Source organism: Pezoporus occidentalis, unplaced genomic scaffold (genome assembly GCF_034315485.1).
Source record: "Pezoporus occidentalis ecotype Australia unplaced genomic scaffold, CSIRO_AGI_Poc_V1 ctg101, whole genome shotgun sequence".
In the NCBI taxonomy this organism is placed as follows: Eukaryota; Metazoa; Chordata; class Aves; order Psittaciformes; family Psittacidae; genus Pezoporus; species Pezoporus occidentalis.
In genome coordinates, this window is record NW_026912791.1 from 105,128 (window position 1) to 125,009 (window position 19,882).

Consider the following 19,882-nt stretch of genomic DNA (forward strand, 5'->3'; position numbering starts at 1 on the left):
TGAAGGCAGATATCAATCTCTGTCTATTGCAAAGTACTGTGTAACAGGGCTGCCTCTCCTTGCCTCTTGATTACACAGAATCATAGAACGGTTTGGGTTGGAAATTACCTTAAGATCATCTAGTTCCAACCCCCCTGCCCTCCCACTAGACCAGATTGCTCAAGGCCCTGCTCAACCTGGCCTTGAACACTGCCAGGGATGAAGCATTCACAAATACATATAAATGCATACTATTTAAAGCTGTTCAGTCAAACTATGTGTCACAGCTCAGTCTCTAGAATTTCAGATTTACTTGCTTGACTGTTTAAACAACAATACTGCAATTGCAGGCAATGTCACGGTTATTACAGAAACTCCTGAGGAGAAGTGGAGACAAGCTTTTAACCTGTGATTGCTAGAATAAACTGGGGCTGTCACCATCGGCGGCTACACCATGCCACAGTGCAGGAAAATCTAAGACAGCAGGCTTTATGAACTGTGACAAAGTGAAGACCCACCAGGGAGTTCATTTCAAATATCATCAGTTTTCTGTATGAGATCTGGAGTTAGTTAGTTGCTACTCTTAGGTATGAGTACATGAACACAAGTGGCACAAACTTTAAGCAAGTAAAATAGACTGTGATAGGCCTTCTAACTATTTGTAATGACTTGAGTCAGTTTGATGGTTTCCCTAGTTAAACAAATGAAACAGACATAGACCAGGCTTGCCGTGCCATGCTAGAAAGGCAGAGCAGTAGCACTACTTACTCTAGCCTATTTGGGCACCTTGAAATGCTGGAAATTGAGAAAGTTCTAAGAGAGTGAAGTTCATATCAACATATAAGAGATAATGCAAAGCAACACTTGCCTATATTAGAGTCATTATTGCTTTGTGTAAGGAGATACATGGGGTATGCAAACATTTCAATATTTCCAATCTTAATCTTCTAAAGATTTAAATATACAAATTTCAGTTTATGAGAAAGAAATTCTCTATTTTGGACCAATTTTTATTGTTGCTTTTGGCATACAGATTTATATAATGATAATTCTTTAACCAAAACGCTAGCTTTGGTTTCACCATGCTTTGCTTCTGATTTCAATATGCTGGATTTAATGATAGTAGAGATTAATTTATTAATCCATTAGACATCAGTTCTGTGGTTCAAACAACCTCTTTTCAAACACAGCTTATCATCAGTACCTACCAAAATGACCTTTTCAATGTCCTTGGCTGGACACCAATGAAACATCCCTGTAGAGTCATATTTTTTCACATTGGCATCCATGTTGTCAATCTGCTCATTGCCAGGAATTAACAAGGGGTCATGCCTGGGGAAAAACAAGTTGAGGACAACATAAGTGGAAAATATTATGAATTATGGATGGAAAGATATCCCAAGAGCTGTGTACAAAAAGGGGTAAAAGTAAAAAAAATGAAATGTATTTACACTTGAATATGCTTTCAAAGAGGGTACTTTTAAACAAAAGATGAAAATAAAATAGAAGTTAATTTTTACATTTTGGGTGCAGTTTAGAGGATTTTCTATACTCTTCCTATAGCAAAAAACATTTAATTTTAAGCAGGACTTTCTGACACCATCACAGCCACGAAAGACTTTTTTTCTTACCACTCCCACCCCTCCGAAATATGTATCAGAGTTGCCATAGGCATCTGCAATGAAGTAGAAGGGATAGGAACAGAGCCCCATGCTGACTGACTGGCATAAGTATGGAAAGCCAATTACTTGCTTTTACCACATACAACTTCTGACATGATGCTCTTCGCAGTAAAAGCTTTAACAGGCTGCACTTTAAATATTTTAGCAATTTGCCCAATCATATTTTGCTTTCCCAAACTGAAGTCCTTTAAAGATTCAACAGTATGTCATTTTAGAGCAGACTGACTAACAAATGCCCACATCTGGAATACATGATTTTAATACTAAACAACAATGTCCATTTTCTCTGACAACTCTACCTGTGATAACCTTCGAAGTGTTTTTTGCAGCAAGATTTTACAGGACAAAGCTTCTCAATGGAGAAGCAAATAAAAGACTTTTTTATAAACTTGCTCTCCAGCTATATAATTACATCTAAGCACAGACACATATATACAGTTCTTTAATTTATATGCTAAAATGTAGCATTAAGCTAAGTCCTAAGTGACGCCAACACTCTCAGGTGTTACTGAGGACCCATCAGTGACTGCATTGTACAATACCACTAGAAGAAGGACAGTATTTAAAAAGCACAGGATAAATGGACACTAAAATCTTAAAATTCAAGATGGGAAAAGAGCTTTCATTTCAAAGATGAAAATATCTGCAGTGTAGGAATATACTAAGTACTCTGAAACAGGTATCCAAATTTTAAAGCAGTTTGCCCTTTAAAGCCAAAGAAAGGCATAATCTCTAATTCCATCCAGGTGATTAATCTGTGTAATTTTATAGCCACTGACCGTATATCCATTGAAATCAGTTGAAAATTCTCATTTCACTCAGTGTCAACTCCACAGAAAGTGGCTTAAAAGAAGTTGAGAAACTACTACTAATACAATGTTCCATTTAAACCAAAATCTTTTGATGCTTTAGGAAAAAGCACTACAGTACATGGCAAATGCATGTTATCTGGAAAAATAAACACTATGTTTTCAAAGTTTTTTACAGGCACTCAACATATGGTGAGTTCAGTAAGATACAGTTCAGTGCATTTCACTATCAACCCATTGGCCACAGAAAAGCCTCAAGGGGACAATCCCAGGTTTAATAATGAAAGTCCATGCATTTTCACTTTCCAGAAAAATATCTAGATTCTGCATTCTCTTATTCTATTCATCAGTAAGCTGCAGCCATGGTACTTTTGGCTGAGAGATAACTGTGATGTTCACAGGGCATTTCTTGATGCTTATAGTTGCATGCGATACAGTAAGATCTGCAACCATGGATACAATTCCATTTGAAGGTTGTACTAATAACATTCAGACAACATTTAGTGGTGCTCTGTCCTAGCTATTTTTCCTGATGCAATATGTTGGCCATGAGTTTCAAAATAAGAAAGTTTGCCAAAAGGTCAGGAAACTTCAGGAGCTTCCACCGAAAAATTTTTTTCTTTCTGGTGTTTTTGTAGCTTTGAGGTTTTTTTCCTAAAGCTTTCACAAGACATTTCTCCACAAGTGTTTTTAGCAGAGCACTGAAAAAAAAAGCAAAGTTCAGTGATCAGATCACCTCCTTTTCCTTTCAGAAATCAGATGCATCTAGGAAGCAAATTTCTTTTTCCCTTCATCTATAACATAGACTATATAAAAAAGTATAATAAATCAATTTGTAAAAATGCCACATTCCAATTTCTAATCAGTGTTTCTTTTCTTCTGTGAGATTTAAAACTACATAGATCATCTGAAGCTTTCACATAAATGAGTATTTAGCAATAGTCTAATCCCAGTCACAGAATTGATACAATTTGAATGGAGTCTTATAACAAAGGTGATAACAGATATCTGTTATCAAATTCTGGTCAAGTGCCTTGAGATCTCAGGCAACTTTTAGTGTGTGAGTGCTTGAAGTCTAGTGTAGATCTCTTTTGGTTAAGGGCCTTGCATCCTAAAAGGGAATATTCAAAACAGCTTGTGCCAAAGGTTTATTAGAAATTTACCTCAATATTTTCCAGTTATTTTAGGTTTAAATGGAAGTGTGCTATGGAAGGAATGAAGAATGTGAACCATCAGATATAACTCCCTATTGAAATTTTATGCAAAAAATGAATTTATTTTTTTTTTTTTAATCAATGCATGCACTGATTTGCAATATAATAACCTGGATCCTCTGCTTCACTCTTGGAATACAGGAAGTCTCAGCCTTAAAAGAAGCAAACAGGATGGGTCACATAGCAAGTAAGCAAGCTAATAGACAATATTGCAATATTGTAGCACTTTTATTCTAGGAGAATGGATTATTGCCAGAGAAAGAAACCGTGATGAGATTAGCCATGCTTTCTGTTTCAGTCTGGGGTTTTTTTTTTTACATATGTTTTTGTTTACATATGTGTTTACATAGCATCTGTTTTTGTTTACATAGGTGTTTTTAAATTTAAATCTTCTGGGATAAGCTACTATTTTAGCCTCTTTTTAATCTGTGATTTTTCATTCTCAGTAAAGCAATCCCTGAAGATGTCTATGGAGATTGAAAACTCTTTACCACTAAGGTCCAACTTTGCCCTCAAACGTTAGAAGAAATACTGGCTTACGTACTTAACTGGAATCATCTTTGGAGTTTTTAGGTTTTTTTTTTAAACATGGTTATTTTATGAAGTAATACAGTAATAAAACAGCATGACCAGTTTGGACGCATACGCTCTCATTAATCTGATGATCTAAACCTGTTTTGCAAATACTAACAATTAATTAAGACAGACACACAGAGGCCCAGGCTGTCAAATCTGCCTAAGGGGTTTGGACACCCTCTTCCCATTAAAATTTATATTGCACAAAGCATTACAGTTGTTGCCCTTAGAGCCAAATCGCTGACTGATTCTTTCTAGAGCCTCTCTGGCCCCCTCCCCCTTCAAGATGGCCCTGTCAAGCCATGCTTGAGTCACATACTGTGGAAATGCTTGTATTAGAACTGCAGCTATTATATTCTCCAGGGCTGTAAAGTCATATGTTTGAAAAATTCAAATTATAGGAAGAAAATCACCTGCTATCAATTAAAATGCATAGTGGGTGTTTAGTTTTTTGTTTGTTTGTTTTTTTAAATTGAGATATTGGCTTTTATGGCTTGCAATCACCAAAGCATTTGGTTATTCCAGTTAGGGAAAGACATGCATGTATAGCATGCACGGGAGAAAAGGAGTAAAAGTTAAATTTCCCTCATCCATAAGCCCAGTTTAAAAATAGCTTCTCTGGTTCTTACGGCACATATTACGTACACATGACTTGAAATGAAGAGCAAAATACGATCTTCTCTAGGTTTTGAAGAGCATATAATGCCACTTATGAGCAATTAAACTTGAAAATGATGCTAAATGCCATGCTACAGCTACAACCCCAAAAAGCCTGCCTGGAAGACAACAGCCTAAAGCAAAACCAGAAATCTCATTTCCAGCAAATCTATTGCTAGTAAGTCAACATTACATTTTAAAGAGCACTGCTTTCCTAGCACACATTTATAACTACTGCAAACTTACTTGGACTTTCTGAGTCTGGAACTTCCAAGTAGTGATTGGAGATGGACAGAACTGAAAAGACCATTCAGGCCAAATGCCTGCCTCATAAATTACTATTGTTTAGCATACCCTTGTATTCTGTCACCTTGTCTTCATCTTCTTTATCATTCATATGCAATTGAGTGTGTCTTCATTATACCCTCACTGATGTACAGTGGAATTATTCCATATGCTGAGCACCGGGAATAAAAACACTACATGACCAGTAGGGACCCTGGTGTTCTTTGAAAATGAACTGTAATCTGTTAGTCTTTGCACATCAGTAAAACAATATCTTGGCTACATTTTAGTCTGCCCTCCAATAAAATTCTCCTTATATAAAATCAATGGCAAAACACTCCTGGGAACAACACAACTCTTCTTTAAACTGTGTTCATTAAAGTCTGCCCTTATGCCTTTCTCAGATAAGTATAATACATCTGGATTTGGCCCCAGAAAAACATGTTTAGGAGTCTCCTGCTCAAGATTCAATGTCTTTAAACTCATGCTGTGTACAGTACAGGAATTTTGAGTTTTCCTACCTGACTTTGGGTGTGGATGTGTGTTTGCAAGTGTATGCACACACTTGATTTTAGGAGTAAGGCGTGGGTTTGCTGAAGGTAAGTTACGAATTGAAGACACACTAGAAAATGTCTTATGTCTTTGAAGTTTCTCCTACAACTACCCTAACAAATTGTGGCAATTAACATGCTGTTAGAGTTAGATGTATGCAGCCAGTGCAGGTGCTAATAATTGAAAAAGCATTTAGAGCTTTTACACCCTGGCTGAATATTTCATGATGTGCTGCATGTTTCACTATTTACTCAGTGGGCCTCTGTCACTTCAATCTTCTCTGACTGCTTTGACTGGTGCTATAAAGCTCAACCGAGATAGAGTGACGGCTTGTCACAGGCAAACTCCACTGACTCCAGCAGGGGACTAGCTGTGAAGGTTGTCACGACATTCTGATGGAATTCAGCAAATATTTTGTGACTAATACACCCAACATTTGTCGGCTACCATTAGCCATTCCCTGTGACCCTCTGCAGTCTGTCTGGATGGCATTAAGTTGTAATGAGAATTTGTTGCCTATGTGTGTTACACTAATGACACTCTTACTGATCTTTCCTTTCACAGGTTAATCAGCAGTGAAATGTATAAGGATTCAGTGCCCAGATGCACCGAGCTTTAGAGAAGAAAATGCAGTATGACAAGAGAAAGAAAACCTGCAGTTTACTGTTATATGCTTTCATGTCATATTCAGAGGCTATCCTAATATTATCTATAATCTCACACTGTCTGACTTTTTCTCTAAATCTACAAAGAATACACCTAACGCAGTATTTGGTACCTAGTGCCCTGTGCTAGGTTATGGGCTGAATCACACTGCTAAGAATAATAACAGCTATCCTTCCTTCCCTCTTTGTCTGCACAGATGTCGCTGGTGGTTTTTTCTATCCTCAGAAGCCTTAGTGAAGGGTGCACATTAATTTATCCAGACTACTAAGGACATTGATCTAGAGCTGTTTACTGTAAGAATCTTGCTTGTGAAAGTATCTTGATACTTCAGGACATGCTCAGAATATGGTTCTGAAGTAAGACTACTCTCACATAGAAAAACAACAAAATAATTAACTTTGAGACTTTTATATGAGCAATTTAATGAGAGGGAGACAAGGCACACAGCCAGAGTGTCTTCTGGTTTTAATATTTCCCGTTGATATCTACTCAAGCTGCAGAACTATCAGTCTTTGAGGGGCAAGAGAATGTACCTGAAAAAATATTTTTTCATTTGTAAAAAATAAAACCACAGTTAAGTGGCATCATAAAATATAGGAGGCTTTTTTGCCTCTTGATGAAGTGCCTCTAGATGAAGTGTGTAGCTTTTATACCTTATGATAAAAGCTACCACTTCTGCAAGTCAAGTTTAAATGTGGTTTAAAACTAAAGTGTTCTTTCTTTCTAAGTGGATCTTCTGTTGCCCTGAACTTTATAAAAATGCCTGTTGATTTCTACTGCTGGAAAATTCTTTTCTTTTCTGATGCTGTTCTCTCATCTCACAAACACTTCTGCAAGATTTCACAGTACTCTAAGAAAAACTAGCACTGTCCTTATTCCCATGGGTTAAAACACAACCTCCAATCGTAGCAACAGTCAGAGGGCTATACTATCCCCTATCATTCAAACCATTTAATTCTATAACCTTGTTAAAAACAGGTCTAAGATAACACAGCAACTACTGAGCTACTCCTGTTGCTCATGTTGGCTTCAATGAACTTGTAAAATAGAATCGGGAAGTTAAAAGTGCTACTGAATACCTGCTGTGCTGCAGCTTAGTTATCATTGCATATTAGCACTGCATAAAGTTAGTCTTGTAAATCCTCAAAAAAGGATGCAAATTGCAGAGTACATCATAGAAATCTCCAAGGCCGAAGGACATAATTATAAACCATTATTACGGTTAATCAGTTAGCTTTCACCTCTTCAAATCTTACTTTCATGCCTGGTTTGGAGAGTCATAGAAAATCATCAGATTGAACTTATTTTACCAGATTTTGCTTGAGAAATGTCCCCCTCTAGATCTTCCGTCTTTTGGTTTCCATGAGAAATCTCTGCTTCAGCTCATGGAAGGGCTGCACTACAGTGGCAGGGGAAATACAAATTCACCCTGAGTGGCACTAGCAGAAATGTGTATATACATTTAAATGCAAGTAGCTGGGTGGGCAGAGGAGATAATGTCTGCAGCCATTGTTCATATACTTAAACTATTATATCCAACTTGAAGAAAAAGGACAGGAGGCTTCCCCTCAACTTCAGATAAATATCACCAGGTTTCTGGAATCATATGCCAAAAAGGTCGCTTTTATCATGTCACTTAGCTGGGTCTTGACAGCCTCTGAGCAAGTTTTATAGTTTGGTTGAGAATTATTTTAGATCCTGGATCAAGAAAAATCCTCAGGCTTATGAAATTCTCCTTGGCAACACACTGAAAACCCAGCGTCCTCTGATGCCTCTGATTCTTATGTGATCAGGGACACTAATGATAATGACCCTTTGCTGAGTATGCTGTGTCAACTACACCACTACATTCAGAGTGGACAGGGACAAACTATGTTTGCTCTTCAGGCCCCTTGGGCCCTGTCATATGCTATTTGTTCTTGCATTAAGAGGTAGTTTGACTCAGCTGGGCTGACGTTTCCTTCAAGTCAGTGTATTCCACTCATGCAGTAGCAGCTACCAAAGCATTAAGTGCAGACTTGAGCCCCAGCAACAGTCCTTTTAAGTGGCTTTTTTGATTCGTATCCAGGCCTTTTCACATGTTTACTGGTCATTCTGGAATCCGAAATGACACATTAAAAAAAACCTAAACCAAAACAAAAACTAGCTTTGCTATTTTATATTCAGGCAACATAGCCTCCTCATAGTTAACATGGCTGTTCATCAATAACATGCACCAAACTCTGTGACTGTGACATGATGAACAGGTGACTTGATATCATTGCACGACACCAGAGGCATCAAATGGTTCTTTCTTCTCTGTCTTGGGAAGGAGACCTGATTTGTGATTACTCTGCTACTCAGAGTTTTCCTTCATTTTCCTTCTACTTCCTATTTAAATTTTACTTTGCATTATAATAGGATGTCCTTGTGTTCACATCGCCACAGGTGTACCAGTTTTTTCCTATTGGAGTTTAAATTATTTTTAAATAATACCCATGTTCTTGTGGGTTTAATGGGACAGACTTCTGTTGATGTAAACCAGATAGAATAATAATGACAATGCAGAGCATTTTTCTAGTTAATTTGCATTTGTAGCTATAGTTGGAATTTGACGGTTTTATTTCTGATTGCTTAGATTCTTCCACTATTGCATCAGCGTGATTCTGCTCATGTTATTTGATGTGATGCAGGATTCAGTTAGAACAGTGACTTTCTAAATGTGAATCGAGAGCATCTGTGATGTATACAACAAACATTTGTATGCCTACCATCTGTGTATTTCAGTTAGTAATATACTGGCATATAGAGACAATAACATCAAAAAGATTATACTGAAAAGATGTCTTCCATCTATCTATCTGGATCATATGTGGCAGTACAGCTTTCTACTTACATGTGAGTAAAACCCCAAAATTCCCTCTTTCTGACCAAGTCTAAATAAGCACCTGTCAGACCTCCTGTCGGCATGTCCCAGGGAATGTTTATGATACAGCTTCTGTCCTCTGTTCTACTCTGGTGATGGCAGAAGTCATAAAGTTTTATCCTATGGCATAATACCCTCTTTCCTGATTTGCACCCCCACTGTGGAAATATGAGCATTTTCAACATTATCTTAACTGTAGGGCTGCTCAGAAAGTGATTCTAAAGTCACAACTCACATTATCATTTATAAATGAACTTTACACGTATTATTATAAATGAATTATTTCACATATTTCACTTTTTTATATGCCCCAGATTTCTTGTCCTCCAGGCCCCCTCTAGGTCCAGGCCCATAACTCAGGAAAGTAAGTAGCCAGCTGTTTCTGTGGGAGGAACGGGGGTGAAGCTGGCTTTGAAAAGGAGTTTTTAAAGTAAATTTAGGAAAAATATCGTAAAGATAAATATCATCTACAGACATGACAGTGCTTTAGCTGATTTACCTCTTGTGTACCTCTTTAGCTGACATACACTAAAAAATTTGGCAGGAAAGCAAGTACCTGTCACTTTAGGTAATTCACAAGGATACAAAATAGCAGATAATATATCCCACCTTTGTTTATCAGAATGGAGAAAATTACACACAAAGCTTAACAGAGTTCTCTTCTGATTCAATCCACTTTGTCTTATTTAGCACCTTAACCAAAGTTAAGTCAGTGTAGATAAAGGGTAAGATGAAGAGACAAGAGGTTGGGTCTGGGGAGAGGCTAAGGGTGCCAACACAGGGCTGGTGAATAAATTTAGCAGCAAGGGAGAAGAAGAAGAAAACAATGTCTGGATTTGGAAGCCTGGCAAGTTCTCCACTTGCTGCTCGGCTTGTGTTTAGCAATTCTGATGTGCTACTGAGCAGACAGCTCAGGCTCAGGACGACTACTCTCCCTCAGTCCCTCTTCAGCAGGCAATGAAAGCAGGCTCCACTTTGAAAATCTTCCCCCATCATGCAAACTGACACAGGCATGCTTTTCAAAAACCCACAGCCAATCTGTTGATCATTACTTATTTACAAAGGCCTTCGGGCAGAAAGTCCTGTAAAAACCATACTTGATACGGTATACACTAGCTTTTTCTGCTTGTGGAAAAAAGTACCCCTAAGGCTACCTCAAACCATCACTTTCTATTGCACATAAAATGTACCGCGTAACACTAAAGTATTTAATATATATGGTATAATATATCTACAGGAAAGGCATTTGTGTAGAAGTATGTTACCCTGTATTTCGTAATTTGATGTTTTGCTGAAGGCTATGACTTGAAAAAGCCTGCACCTAGTACAGAGGACCTGTCATCTCAGTACCCAAGAGCCAATAGAATAAAGAAGTACCCTTAAGCAGCAAAACTTTGACACAGCTTTGAAGCATATGAAAACAGTATAACTCCCCAGAATTATTATTACTCAAGATCAAAGAAATGAGGCATACTTTACATAGCAAACAGGGACAGTGTGTTCAGCTCTCTCTCTCTTTCCCTTTCTTTTTATTTCTTCTTCCACAAAATTTGGATTTGGTGGGTGTGTGTGTATGAATCTCCCACATGTTTAAAACTTTTAAGTGGTTCAAACTATTAGCACCAGCTAAGAAGTCTGTCCAAAGGTAAGTAAATTGAAAATGAGGCTAGCATGACAACTGGCACCATAAAAATGAGAAGCTTGCCAGTATGTTCATTTTATTCTTCCTCATAAACTGTAAACAAGCATGTAAATCAGTGTCATATGGGCAAGGCTAAGCTAACAGGAAGGCAGAAAACTTTTAATGATACATTAAACAGGAGTAGATGGTCAATAGGAAAAAGAAACTAAAGCAGGGTGCATTTTCCTCTGTGAATCAATCTCATGTTCGGTTCTGTACTCTAAACAGAGATGAAGATGATTTCTAGAAGTCATGTCCTTGAATATACCTTATATTGCAGTAACAATAAACTGTAAAATGAATGCTTCCGTAACTGGCCAAAGAAAATTCTAGTCCACTGACTGAAATACAAATAAGGGTATTAGCTGTAGCCAGAATCGTTAAAGGGACAAAATAAATTTCATCAGTGATTTTATATATGGAAAGAATTATATATTCACAATTTTTTTTTCACTTAACCTCTGTGACTACAGAGCAGTTACAGGTGTACATACACCCAAAACCCAAACTGAATGTGTCTGTTTGTGTATATAAATAAGTTTACATTTTTCTGTGTGTGTATATATAGATATATATAGATATATATCTGTGCAGTGGAAAATATCTGCTACGGTATTTAGTTCTGGATACAACTATGGACTGAGGTTCCAGCCTAGCTATTTAGATATGCAAAACCAAAGCAGGAACGCCCTCCTTGTAGGAACTCCATGTCTACTTTCTGATCCTGCTCTGACTGACTTGAGCAGGCAAAAGGTGAAGCACCTTTTGCAAATGCTATACTACTTTAATAGATTCCAATTCCTTGCTGCTTTTGTAGTTTTAACAAATCTCTTAGAGGTAGTTTGTCCTGTGGAAGAAAACTACATAATCATAGAAAGGCCTACTGGTATAAAATAATATATACATAGCAACAGTGGGAAAATATCACTAACAAGATGATGTTTTCATCACCCACTTTCAGAGTATGTACTACCCTCTTAAAAATGCCTGTATTTCATAATTAATGTGCTTTTAGCCTGACTAAAATTGCATTAGTTTTGAACTTTGCTTTGGCAAGTACATAGATTATTAGACTTTTTTATCAGTCTAAATCAATTAAGAGAAATTTGATTTCAATCGACAGGATAAAAGGAAGGTAATATTCAGGTTCATTTTTGATTGTGATGATACATCTCACATATGGCCTTAAGTACAGAAAACAGTACTCAGAGAGAATCCAACAAAAAGAGAATTGCCTGAGGCAAAGTAACCACATGAGTTCCCCTGATTGGTTAGTGCTATCATTAGTGCCACTGCTGTTTAAGAACTACACACGGACAGGACAGGGTGACAGCTAAGACTTTAAAGCCTATGTATTTTTCAAACAGCTTTTCAAACTGTTTTTTATGACAGAATTTTTTTCAGCTCTATCATTAACTGCTGACAAGCTGACAGAATAAATACTTCAGCCTTTCAGACACGATCTAACAATCTTTTTTTTCCATCCCCCTCCCCTTATTTTTGATGTGGGGGGAGGAGAAGAGCAAGGAAGAAAGAAAGGAGATGAAGATACAAGTTTCTTACAGTCTTACCTCATCAGTTTGGGTGAGGAGTTGGGTGAATTTCGCATGCCTCCATTTCGCTGCTTTTTTTTGGGTGATAGTGTTGACGGCTGCTCATCTTCAACTGGAAATATAAGGAACTCATGAGATTAAGTACTGCTCGAAGTGCAATGTGAAATACAAGTGAAGTAGCAAAGAACACACACTCTATCTCCATTCACGCACTGATACTTCACTGCTAACATAGGCCCAACAGTAATAAAAATCAAATACATGTTAGTGAAAGAGATTGGTTTGAAGGAGAAGCAGGGAAAATGTCACGATTTTGAACACAGGCTTTCAAATTGGTTTCATACTTCAAAAACAAAGGAGGGGGGACAACATTTGAGTTATTCTTAAGAGTTATTTTCAGTTAATCTGCACTACAGAAAAGTAGAATTAGTGCTCTGCTATAGTCCCAGAAAGACAAAGTACTAAAAGAGAAAGACAAAGCTGCCAGCCTGCTTTTGCTAATGAACTAGACACCAGTTGGTTCTTGCTGCTCACATGCCAAACAATAGAGTCTTCACGAAGAGATGTAAAATATTCAATGCCTTGATGTTCAATGATTCAGTTAGTTGAGAATGTGAATGCAGCCTGCCATTGTGCAGAAATCTCCAGCACAAGTCAGACCTCATCATTCTACCCTTCTCACAAAAGGGAGTTTTAACAGGAGTGAACAGAATGAGGTTGAATGGAAGTGGGGACACAATACCTGTATAACAGAGGATGCATGTGTTATGCAATCTTTTAATGAAGATGAGGTGCATTTTCAATGACAGATCCAGATGTAAAATCAGATACAGTTTTGCCAATCATAAACTACTCTTGGATAACCTATGTCACAATACACACTGCTTAAAGAAGTGCAGTTTTGAATTACTCATCAGTAACAATTAACCATCATTTTTCCTGCTTCAAGATTCTTACTGCACTTGATAATCTGCACATGAGGTTTGCATGTGCTATCAAACAGAATTATCTTATGCCTGCTTTCTCAAATTCATACTAACATTAAATTATTCAAATAAAAAGAAAGAAAAATACACCTTTTTTTCATTCTATTGTTAACTGAAAAATGTACTAGTATATAATATAACTGATGCCTAGGAAGCTGTTACTTTAAAGCTAAAAGGAAAGAGATTATTATTAGTAGTAGTAGCACAGCAGCTATATTACAAGAGCTTAAGACACATTAGCAGTGCACAAGCAGAGGCTGGAAAAAAAAAATTCTACCTGCAACAAGCTATGCTGGAAGAACAACAAAACCTGATATATGTCATCTACCCTCGGCCTATATGGGAAGAAATTAACACTATCCTTCTGCTATAACCCTCTTTTGACACTATTTTATTACAGGCTGAATTCTAGCCATCATGTGTTTGCCCAAGTTGGCTATGGCACTTCATTTTACTTTGTCAAGACCAAAGGACTGGGCTCTGAAAAAGCAGATGTGCTGACTTTTTAACTGATCTGACATCATCTAACACATCAAGGGAATCAAAATAACAGAAAATATCACAGAAGAAAAACTAAACAAAAAAAAAAAAATGCCACCTACCTCCCCCAAAATGCCCCAAAGAATGGTTCAATGAGTCTCTAATAATAATTTTTTTTTTCACTAACTCAACTTTCTTTTCTTCTTTGGGCACCATCCCCAAAGACAAAGCCATTTTCTTCATATCTGACTTTTGTTTTTTCCAAAGTCAGGGTTCTATAGTGGAAATGCTTACTGCTGATTAGTCTTGAACCATTTTTTGTTTGTCAGAGAGATAAATAAGTCCATAGAAAATTCTCAAAAATATACAAATTGAAATTTTCTTTCTGTAACTGTTTGGATTAAGCTAAATCACTTCAGCAGTTAGCTATTTGTAATATGAAGTGAATATGCACAGAATTATTTTCTTAGTACTATTTTTCTATTTCCATTTCTACTATATTTATATTTCTGTTATGATTATAACAAAGTACCAGAATACCCTCTGCAAATCACTCATTTGGAAATGGCCTAGTCTTGCTTTAAACTTGTCTATCAAAAAGTTATTTGTGTGCTACTCCACACAGACAATATGTTGCTTTCAAGATATACACTGCTCTCTCTTGTTCTTTATAGGATATAAATATTCAGCTCCAATCTGATGAATCCACCACTTAAAAGACCAAAGAAACAAGAAACATGCAAAATGTTCCTTCCAGAAGCCAGCTACAACTGATACATTTTGCTCTCTTGGTAGTAAAAAGTTCTAAATTTCACTTAATTTAATCTACTTCCATGGGATTACAGAATGTTTGTCGACAGATTTAGTACTGCACCATAAGCAAAGTCTATTTTTACACCATTTTAACAGTTTAAGGAAAATATATAGCCATCAGGATTGTGTGTAAAATCTTAACACAAGTCAACTGTAGATGGTATTACAGACAGAAATATTTCCATGAACAACAGAAAACACTGTTAAAAAAGAATAATTTTCCAAGTTTTCAGCTAGCTAATAAAACTCCTGTCTGATTCTTACAGATACTGCAAGTTAGTACAATAAGTATCTTTTGTACTGCATGGTTGAACATTCGTGTTCTCCAGTGTGGCCAATTGTCCTGTCCCTGCTGTCCAATTAAATACCAAAGTCTTACTAGTATCAACAAACAGAATAACCATTTCTACAATTAGATTTCTAGCAGTCTGCATTTATTTTTGTTACTGCATCTACAACAAATAAGCTCCCTCTTTTGATACATGCTTCTCATATCCAAACTATGCTATTGTCACCAACTGCCTGGAAAGTCCAAGGTTAATGTGTCTCATTAGTTAGTATCTGTTAGAAAAGCCTTCTGAGAGATCTCAATTTGTTGCTAAAGCAATGCCTTGATTAAGCAACGAAGCCATTTATTCTCACTGCAGCAATGAAAGGTGATCTATCTTAATCACATCACATCCAAACAATATTTTGTTTGGATGTGAAATCTGTGCATAGACTTTACAGGGCAGCTGCATATTAGAAATGCAGCTCCATAATAATGGGGGAAGGAAATCCATGCAGCTGAAATATGTGAATGGTATATAATGGACACCATTACTTATGGCTTGGTTCCCAAAAGTGTTGCAATGATAACTCACAAGTCACTTCTTAGTACTAAGTGAGATATAAAGCATATTTAATTATTATCCTTCAGATACTCTTAGCAATTTCCTGCATATTTAAGGAAACAGATCTAACAAAATTTTTAGTAAAGCCATAAAAGGTCATTTTACTTTCATGGTTCCTGTGTCTGCATTCATTAAAAATGGAGTCCTAAATTCGCTTGTTCATATGAAAGACAAGCATATTTCAAAAATGATATATGACAACTCAACTCTGATGTTGTATGCTTGACCTAGTGTTTTTGTTAATAAGTCTTTGCTTTTAGTATTTTGACATCTTTATGCATGATTACCATTAAAATACAGTTATATTATGCAGACTTTTTTTTTTCACCAGCTTTCATCAAAATTTCAAATCAGTTCAAGAGCTGGACACAGAATTTTAGAATCAGAACTCCAGCTTCTGAGTTCTAATAAAATTCAAGAGCTTGTTTGTGCATCCCTAAGTATAATAACACATTACGTACTGTTGTAATCATCCAGTGCTCACTTGTCTAATAGGCAAAGAATCTAACAGGTTTACAGTTCAGGAAGACTCACTGCTAGAAAAATGTCAGGCAAGCCTAATGAGGTTTCAGATGCTTCAGTTTATACTGGAGTTTAATTTAAAAGTTACACTGATTTTTCAACATGTTTACTTATTCTTGTGTAAAGAGGATTCATAATTTCAAAGACATAACATCCAGACAATGCTCTATGAATTGATTTAAGATGTGCTGGTAATTTTTACAGTCTTAATGTGGAACTGAACATCTGTAACAACATATTACTTGACTTTTATCTTCATTCCGTTTTTAAAGCAAAATAAAGGGAATGTCTTTCAGAAACAGTCGACAAGTTCATAGCTTTTTTCTTTGTCATTTTGTTACTATTTTCTAAATAAATCTGTCTCCTTCACTGCCTCTCCCAGGTCACTAGCAGAACAGCTTACAGACACTTTTACATACCTAAAAGAGATAGGATTTGAAATAACATCTATGTTACTGAACATCTCATGGACTGGAATACCTGGTAAACTCATTCTGCCTAGCATGTAAATGCTTCAGAGCAAATAAACCTTATGAAAGGTAAAGCACAAACCACCCAGAAACATTAGTTGACTAGCTGAATTGATTAACTTATTAATCACCACACCTGGACAAATCCACATCTGGAAGCACTTAATAGAGCATTAGTAATGTCATAGTCACATTGAAAACAGACTGCAAGACCATGCACAAACCAATATGTATTGCTTTATGCATCCAGCTACAGGGCTACCTACGGAGATCTTGGTTCAACCCAGGCTTTTGGGAGTGGTAGCGGTATTTTACAGGCAAGCTGAGTGCCCTTTGCAATCTACAGTATGTAGATTTTCCTTGTTCAACAGAACTCAATAAGTTGTTGGGTAGGATGAGGCTCCCTTTACGGTTATTAACAAGTGGAACAGGTTCCATGACTCCTTCAGTGGACTTGGCACCAACCAATGCATTAGCAGTTGCATTCTTGAATTGATATGAACATTTTGGGTAACTTGATCTAGCTGCATTCTTTACTTCTAAACAATAAGAAAAAGTTTAAATTAATGTCTTTGTATTAAAAGTTATTTCAAACTACAAACATGAATCAGTTTTGATATTATGTGGAAATACAAACTTTAAACCTTAAAGTATCAGTTTCTGCTCTTGAAATAAAGGCTTATTCAGCTAACTCAAGTGTTTTTCTAAAAATGTGTTTTTATAAAAGAATACTTATAAAAGGATTATTCCACAATATTATCATCTTTAAGCAATAATCCCATCCTAGGGTAACTGTGTCTGAGGAAACACTTATTTCCCACGTGTTGATAAAGGCTTTGAGATATACTAGCTGTGGAAGATGTTTATTCCTTTGAATCCACTGAAAATGACAGGGGAGCTAGAGCACTCTGCTGCTATTAAAATAAATAAAGAGTCGTGGAAAAAAGTAAGGCCAAGACTTCAAAATTGTGCAAGCATACTTATGGAATTAAACTGACGCTTAGAAGCCTACATAAAAGTTGTCGGGTATTCAGAAGTGCTGAATATTGTGAATTTCAGGAGTCATACATAGCACCTCTGAAAAGAAAGCTAATAAATTAAATTTCTAAATATGGATTTATCTTAAAACTGTGATTCTTAGTCTTCCATTACTAATAGAACAAAGCTAATTAAACAAAGAAATCCCACGTTTTTATACCACTAACAAATTACAAACTCCATAAAAGACAATTACAAAATGTTTTTCTGGTAAAAATATGCAGTAATGATCTTCTAATGCTCGTTTCATTCTGAATAAGTATATTATAGAGAAGAAAGTATATTACTGATTCACTAAGACCTTATATTCTGTTATATATAATGAGGTGAGGAGGTTAGGTAGGGAGTAGTTCGTGGACTGATAACCTTGCAGTTATTACTTCCATGTGTTTCAATTGCCTTCAAGTTTTCATGGAGAACTTCGAGTAGACAGTAGCTCCAAATTATTTGAGGAGGTTGGCACGGTTTTGGGCATCTTTATCTAATTTACCATCAGCTAGAAATACTGTCTGGTAATGGGAAAGACACATACATAGCATCCACATGCTTTCTATTTATGTTCAGGCACAAAATCTCTCTCACTCATAAAAGAGTAATTTGGATGTCCTTTTCGACAAGGTTCAATTTTTTGGTGACAAAGTATCCATTCCCATTCAACGATCTCTGAATTGATGGCTTGCTACTGCTCTGAGTGAATACAAAAATCAGTGAGAACAGAACTAGTGTCTAACCCACAGTGTTTTTCTGTTCTTTGCTAACAGTAGTAATGTTTAAAGTAGAATGATAATAATACCTACTCATGCCATTTCACATAAATTTTAAATCACTGGAGAACAGCATATATCTGATTAGCAAAATTTCCACCAAAATGCTGTGTATTATATTGGATACAATACTTGAAAATTATCAATCTTACCTTGGGGTTACTGGGGTTTTGTCAAATCTTGAACTTCTATCTTTGATATTCCTCTAGTGAAACAATTTTCAGATGATAAGATATCACTGCAGAAACTTACCTCCCTACATAAGTCACTGGTCAAGCATGTATTTGAACAGTTTGAAGTACATCAATTTAGTTCTATCTTTAATAACATTTGAATAATCTTTAATATAATAATATTTGAAATAATCTTTATAAATCTACACGCCTACATCAAAGTACCTTCACATACAATGGAAGAAGACCAAAACCTATTAATAATGCTTATCCACCCTCCAATTAAGTTGTTTAAAAAACATCATAATCTTTTCACAGTCTTTTCTGGAGTACAAGAAGTGATGGTTTCAGATACCAGACCTGACTATTAAGCACTAAACTTCCATAATAATGTATGTCTTATGGCATATTTCATGCAGATATAAGCAAGCTTTCCCAAGAATTTGTGCTTGCAGTGTCACAGCATGAGCCAGAACTAAAATACCTTGTCTTACAGCTTGAGCTTGGCATCATATTTAATAGCATCACATGATCTTGTTCAGCATGAAGGCAGACAGAGCTGCTTAAAATACATCCTACTTGCTTTTATTTCCAACAGTGTACTCAGGTACTACCACTGAAAAGCAACACATTAAACACTGGGGATAACAGATAACATTTTTGTCAAATTATTCCAGATTTTAAAAGTTCTAATGACCAGTTTCACCCCATAGAGGGTGAAATAACCTCCTGCCTCAGAAAAGAGCTCAACTGCTTAAGAAAATGGAAGAAGCCCCATAGTACAGGAGTATGGAGTACCCTGTTCATAGGACAAGTTTCTTTCTGACTCCAACAGTTTATGGCTTATGTCTTTTTACTCAATCTTGAAAAGAAAAGAGTACAGTATAATATCTGAATAACCTATAGATAGACACAATTATCTCTCTCTCCATTCCTTTCATACAATTACATATTTTTTATCTGGGAAGAGTAAAACTGGTTGTTCTAAATAGCCTGTCAATTTGTACGTGCACACTGTGCCACAAACACAAGCACGTCACAATACACATGGAACTACACATACCAGCACAGATGTGCAATTTTGAACACAAGAGGTTACTATGCTTTCAGATTAAGCAGTATTATGCAACTCAGTGAGAAATACACCATCACTTCTACAGATACATATTATAATAATATGCAGA

The 19,882-nt window shown here is 36.3% G+C and overlaps 1 protein-coding gene across 37 annotated transcripts in view; it reads right to left on the bottom strand.

The window, feature by feature from the left end:
- The window catches only part of KCNMA1 (potassium calcium-activated channel subfamily M alpha 1), a 485,636-nt gene that overhangs the window by 59,047 nt on the left and 406,707 nt on the right, over positions 1–19,882 (bottom strand). For 25 of the 37 annotated variants that reach the window (XM_062613154.1, XM_062613145.1, XM_062613081.1 and 22 more), the window contains 2 exons: positions 12,578–12,671; positions 1,188–1,311 (listed from right to left, as the gene is read on the bottom strand). In XM_062613154.1, the coding sequence (XP_062469138.1) occupies positions 1,188–1,311; positions 12,578–12,671 (218 nt within the window). Of the gene's footprint in view, positions 1–1,187; positions 1,312–12,577; positions 12,672–16,989; positions 17,263–19,882 lie in introns of all 37 variants that reach the window. The other 12 variants (XM_062613051.1, XM_062613059.1, XM_062613013.1 and 9 more) reach the window with 1 other exon arrangement.